The sequence below is a fragment of the Lithobates pipiens genome, unplaced genomic scaffold (assembly GCF_037356315.1).
Source record: "Lithobates pipiens isolate NorthernLeopardFrog02 unplaced genomic scaffold, aLitPip1_a1.2 Scaffold_28, whole genome shotgun sequence".
In the NCBI taxonomy this organism is placed as follows: domain Eukaryota; kingdom Metazoa; phylum Chordata; class Amphibia; order Anura; family Ranidae; genus Lithobates; species Lithobates pipiens.
In genome coordinates this window covers 215,603,010-215,608,914 of record NW_027507789.1, presented here as the reverse complement: position 1 = coordinate 215,608,914, position 5,905 = coordinate 215,603,010, and the positions used below count along the sequence as shown (strand labels likewise).

Here is a 5,905-nt window from a genome sequence, read left to right as displayed (position 1 = left end):
CCCCCCTACATTAAAACACACATTAGGTCACACTTAACCCCTTCACTGCCCCCTAGTGTTAACCCCTTCACTGCCAGTGACATTTTTACAGTAATCAATGCATTTTTAATTGCACCGATCCATGTATTAATGCCAATGGTCCCAAAAATGTGTCAAAATTGTCCGACGTGTCCGCCATAATGTCGCAGTCACAGTAAAAAAAAAAAATCGCTGATCGCCACCATTACCAGTAAAAAAAAATGTATTAATAAAAATGCCATAAAATTATCCCCTATTTTGTAGACGCTATAACTTTTGCACAAACCAATCAATAAACGCTCATTGCGTTTTTTTTTATACCATAAATATGTAGAAGGATACGTATCGGCCTAAACTGAGGAGGAAAAAAGTTTTTTTTTTTTATATATTTTTGGGGGATATTTATAGCAAAAAGTAAAAAAAATTATATTTTTTTCAAAATTGTCTATTTTTGTTTATAGCGCAAAAAAAAAATAAAAACCTGCAGAGGCCATCAAATACCACCAAAAGAAAGCTCTATTTTTTTTGGAGGGGGGAAAAAAGGACGTCAATTGTTTGGGAGCCAACCGCGCAAATTGTCAGTTGAAGCGGCGCAGTGGCGAATCGCAAAAAAGGGGCCTGGTCCTTTTAGCTGCAAAATGGTCCGGGGCTTAAGCGGTTAAAGGGGTTGTGTTTTTTTTCACCTTAATGCACCCTATGCAGTTGGGAACTACGCTGGTCGTGAAGGTAGGTGGGGGGGGGGACACCTTCCGGAGCTGAACAGGTTAATTAAAGTCTGCTTAGTCTGTCCCGGCCATGGTGCGGTCTTCTTCTTCTTCTTTTATTCTTAATTATCAAGAAGGGAAGGAAGAGGTTAGCAGATTGTCATTGTTGTTCCTGTTGTGTGCCGGGGGGGGGGGGGGACGACAGTGTGTGTGTGTGTGTGTGTGTGTGTGACACGCTCGCTCCTCCAGTTTGTGGCTGTAGGACACGCCTCGTCCCTCGCAGGTGTCTGCTCTGAGCAGGAAGTTCTGCACTAGCTGTGCTGCTTGTTTTTTTTTTTTTTTTTTCTGTACTTCTGCCAGTTTTTCACACACTTGTGATCTCTTGTCACACTGAGCCGAGCGAAGCCCCCGGACCCGTCTTCCCAGGCCCGCCGCCGTCCCAACACCAGCCGCCATCACCTTTTTTTAATTTATTTTTTTACACACCTTTTCCGAAGGAGAACGTCTTCCCATCTCTGCTCCCTTCACCATCATTGTACATTTTTTTTTTTTTTTTTTAAATGGACCTCCAATGTGCTTCGGGATCAGCGGAACCATATTTTTTTCCCAAGGATTGAAGTTCTTCTAACCTACATACCAAAAAAAAAAAAAAAAAAACTTCCTGGACCTGCTTTTTATTTTTATTAATTTTTTTTGTCTTGAGGATTTACAGCCTAGTGCTTTTTTATTTTTTTTTATTTTTTTTTTAATTCGTAGAGATGAGCTCCGCCGATCGAATCCTCGATCCTGACCCGTTGGGAATCCACGACCCAAAAGACGGCCCCGATATCGATTTCGACTTTGCCGACCTCTTTGATTATGAGTCTTCCAACTCTGTGGAAGGTTTGTAAAAAAAAAAACAAAAAAAACAAACGCTCAGGGTAGAAGCAAGCGGCGGGGGGGGGGGGGGTGTTCTGTGTTTTTTTTTGTCTGTCGTTCCGTTAGGTATTGTTCGGTCGTTGATGAAAGATCGGTGTTTGTCGTAATTGTGCGAGGCGACACGTAAGGCACAAGTTAGAGTAGAGGAAGCGAGGGGTTAAACCTACGTCGCTCACAGCAGGGCCATAAAATATCATGTTTGCCTTCTATTTTTCATCTGTTTGCAGGCTGCACTGCATTGTGTGCATTCATTAACCTGTCCTCCTATTTGTCCTCCTATTTGTCCTCCTATTTGTCCTTCTATTTGCTTTTGGCACGTTTTCACCTGTGTTTAGTTTTTGTGCCGCACACACGTGCAAAAAATACAATTCCGTGCATCGCCAAAGTTTACCATATAATCCATTTCCTGAATGTTTTCTTCTTATTTCTGGTAATATTCAGGCCGGACCCGTTCAAGAAAAAAAAAAAAAAAAAAAAAAAAAAAACTGTTTACCGTTCTCTTATTAAAAGAGAATTTGTCATCAGGAGAAGAGGCGCTTGCAGAAATGACAATAATAATATTTCCACCAAGAATGACAGATGTCGCCGGCTCGGTGTTATTGCCTAATATTATTTTGGTGGCCATTTTGCAGAATTTTAGCACCCGGGGATGATCCATACCTCCCAACTGTCCCTGATTTTGAGAGACTGTCTCCATAGCTCCCAACTGTCCCTGATTTTGAGAGACTGTCTCCATAGCTCCCAACTGTCCCTGATTTCGAGGGACTGTCTCCATAGCTCCCAACTGTCCCTGATTTCGAGGGACTGTCCCCATACCTCCCAACTGTCCCTGATTTCGAGGGACTGTCCCCATACCTCCCAACTGTCCCTGATTTTGAGGGACTGTCCCCATACCTCCCAACTGTCCTTGATTTCAAGGGACTGTCCCCATAGTTCCCAACTGTCCCTGATTTTGAGGGACTGTCCCCATACCTCCTAACTATCCCTGATTTGGAGGAACTGTCCCTGATTTTGGGGGACTGTCCCCATAGCTCCCAACTGTCCTTGATTTGGAGGGACTGACTCCATAGCTCCCAACTGTCCCCGATTTCGAGGGACTGTCCCCATACCTCCCAACTTTCCCTGATTTCGAGGGACTGTCCCCATACCTCCCAACTGTTCCTGATTTTGAGGGACTGTCTCCATAGCTCCCAACTGTCCCTGATTTCAAGGGACTGTCCCTATACCTCCCAACTGTCCCTGATTTCGAGGGACTGTCCCCATACCTCCCAACTATCCCTGATTTGCAGGAGCTGTCCCTGATTTCAAGGGACTGTCCTTGATTTGGAGCAATGTCGCTCTGTCCCTCATTTTGGTCTGATTCATACAGATGTATATGAAATGCACTTTTTATCTATCAAAAAGTGTTTTCCAGTGCTAAACCTTTCATCTGATTTCTAAATTGCTGCATTTGTAAATTCCAAAAGCCAATATAAAGGAATAGTAGTGGGGAAAAAAAAATCACTTGTGGGTTTAACCAATCTTGTTTAGTTTTTTTGTACAATTCTCCTTTAAGAGGGCGTGGCCAGGGGTGTGTCCTATGCCTGCATACTTTTGCTGATAGGTGTTCCTCATTCCCATCTCAAAAAGTTGCGAGGTGTGGGGATCTCCAAACTACGGCCCACCAGCTGTTGCGGGAACTACACATCCCATGAGGCATTGCAAACCCTGACATTCGCAGACATGGCTCGGCATGATGGGAATTGTAGTTCCTGACCTACTGGGGGGCCGTAGTTTAGAGACCCCCTACACTATGAGATTTACAGTAAAGCGGTATTCAATCCAAAACTAAAAATGTGTGTACTATATTGCAGCTTAAAATGACACTAAAGTCGCGTTTTTTTTTTTCTTTAAAAATAATAAACATGTCATACTTACCTGCTCTGTGTAATGATTTTGCACAGGGAGCCAGGAACTCCGGCAATGGACCTTCTCGGGTCCATCGCCGGAGCTCCTGGCTCCTTCCACCTGCCTAGGGTTGCCATCTGTACGGGGTTCATCCGGACAGTCTGGGTTTTAAATGATCTGTCTGGGTTTCAAACCTGGACACATTATTCAGACCAGTGACGGCTGGTGTTTTTTTTTTGGGGAGGGGGATGGAAAACAGCCCCCCTCCCCCCCAGTAAGACAGTCGGGCCATCTAGGAAGCTGGCGGGTGGGCAGCGTGTCCGGCAGCTTTCCCTCCTCCTAGGTGTCCAATAGAATTGCCTGACCTTTCAGCCAATCGGGAAACGGGTATCAGACCTGCGCTTCCTGATTGCCATAGAGGCGATTCAGTGTTGGAAAAACAAATATTCATTTGCTTTTCTAGCACACCTGGGTGGGCTCCGAGTGCAATATTCTCTATGCCACGAGTCCACCCTATTTTGAAGCCTAGTATAGCCTATGGCTCTAATCACGGTGCTTAAAAAAAACAACCCCCCGCTCCCCCCCCCCCGCCGCTGTAATTCATGCGCTGTGTATTGATTTATGCTATGCATGAATCTATCTATTAATCATAGAGTGGGTGGCGTGGATAGAGGGGGCGGTGCCCGTGTGCCCTTAATGGACAGGCCGCCCATGATTCAGACCGGGTTGTGGCTCCCCAAGTAACCGAGATACACAAATCTGTTGGCGGCTATCTGGGGGGCAGGTCCGGCATCACTTGGGGGGAGGGGCATGAGCGATCGCGGCCGCTGGCAACGCGCACGCCTGCTACTGCTCGTAAAGCAACCAACGTATACCCACGGCGTTTTGTGCAGCCCAGTCAACCTACTGCAGTATAACGACGGCGGCTGGTTGGCAAGTGGTTAATCAACCCCTGCCAGTGTTAGTTGGTTTGTCTCTGTAAACTGATACATTCTGCTGAAGAGTTTGTAAGCTGCAATATAGTAATTGTTTGCTCTTTGGACCTAGTACCGCTTTAAATAAATGTCATAACGCTTAAGTTTTCATTGCTGATTACTCCGGGGGGATTTCAGGATGGTGTCAGTCAGTTCTTCAGTACTGCGATTTCATAGCTCCCAACTGTCCCGGATTTGGAGGGACTGTCCCGGATTTGGAGCAATGTCCCTCTGTCCCTCTTTCCTCCTCATTTATCCCTCATTCTGGTCTGATCTGTATAGTTGTATATAAAATGCACTTTTTTATCTTTCAAAAAGTGTTTCCCCAGAGCTAAACCTTTCATCCCAATTCTAAATTGCTGCATTTGTACATTTTAAAAGCCAATATAAAGGAATAGTAGTTTAAAAAAATAAAAAAAATCCCTTGTGGGTTTAATTCAACTTTTTTTGGGGGGGTTAATTCTCCTTTAACTTTTTGCTGTCCGCGCTATAGCTGAATGACGGCCACAGCGCGGACCTGAATTTCCGTTGTGTGACAGCCTCTCCTTTGCATGCGCCCCGTGTGCCCCCTGCAGGGCGCGCTGTGATCACCGAGTCATAGTGACTCGGGTGATCAAGATCCGAGTAAGGGGCCGGTCCTGGCCTCTTACCACGTGATCAGCTGTCAGCCAATGACAGCTGATCACATGATGTAAACAAAAGCTCAGTAATCGTTTTCACGCTCACGCTGACAGCGTGAGGAGAAAAAAAAAAGCCGATCACCGGCTTATCTGCAAGGGACATCGGTCCCGAAGAGGAAGAGGCAATTCTGCCTCATCTATGCCCACCAGTACCCCCTGCCAGTACCACCTGCCAGTGCCACCTATCAATGCCCACCAGTGCCACCTATCAATGCCCACCAGTGCCACCTATCAATGCTCCATGAGTGCCACCTATCAATCTCCATGTGTGCCACCTATCAATGCCCATGTGTGCCACCTATCAATGCCCACCAATGCCACCTATCAATGCCCACCAGTAGTGCCAATCAGTGCCACCTAGCAGTGCTGCCTACCAGTGTAACTGATCAGTGCCCATTACTGCTACCCATGAGTGCCCATCACTGCCAGCCATCGGTGCCCATCAGTGCAGTCTCATCAGTGTACATCAATGAAGGAGAAACATTACCTGTTTGCAATATAACAAAATCAAAAAAAAAAAATGAAATGTTTTTTTTTTTTTAATTCAGTCTATTTAAATTTCTTTTTAAAGTGGTTGTAACCCCTTACAAACCACTTTGACCTACAGGTAAGCCTAGATTAAGGCTTACCTGTAGGTCCAAGAAATATCTCCTAAACCTATACGGTTTAGGAGATATTTGCCCAAAGACAGGCACCACTGTCTACGGCGCATGCACCGTAGACA

General features: G+C 45.5%; 1 protein-coding gene across 3 annotated transcripts in view; it reads left to right on the top strand.

Moving 5' to 3' along the window:
• Window positions 1-1,028: 1,028 nt before the first annotated feature.
• The window catches only part of NFATC2 (nuclear factor of activated T cells 2), a 177,397-nt gene continuing 172,520 nt past the window's right edge, over window positions 1,029-5,905 (top strand). Inside the window, exon 1 of one of the 3 annotated variants that reach the window (XM_077460532.1) lies at window positions 1,029-1,604. In XM_077460532.1, coding sequence (XP_077316658.1) covers window positions 1,481-1,604 — 124 coding nt within the window. In that variant the 5' untranslated portion in view covers window positions 1,029-1,480. The remainder of the gene's footprint in view (window positions 1,605-5,905) is intronic. The other 2 variants (XM_077460531.1, XM_077460533.1) reach the window with 2 other exon arrangements.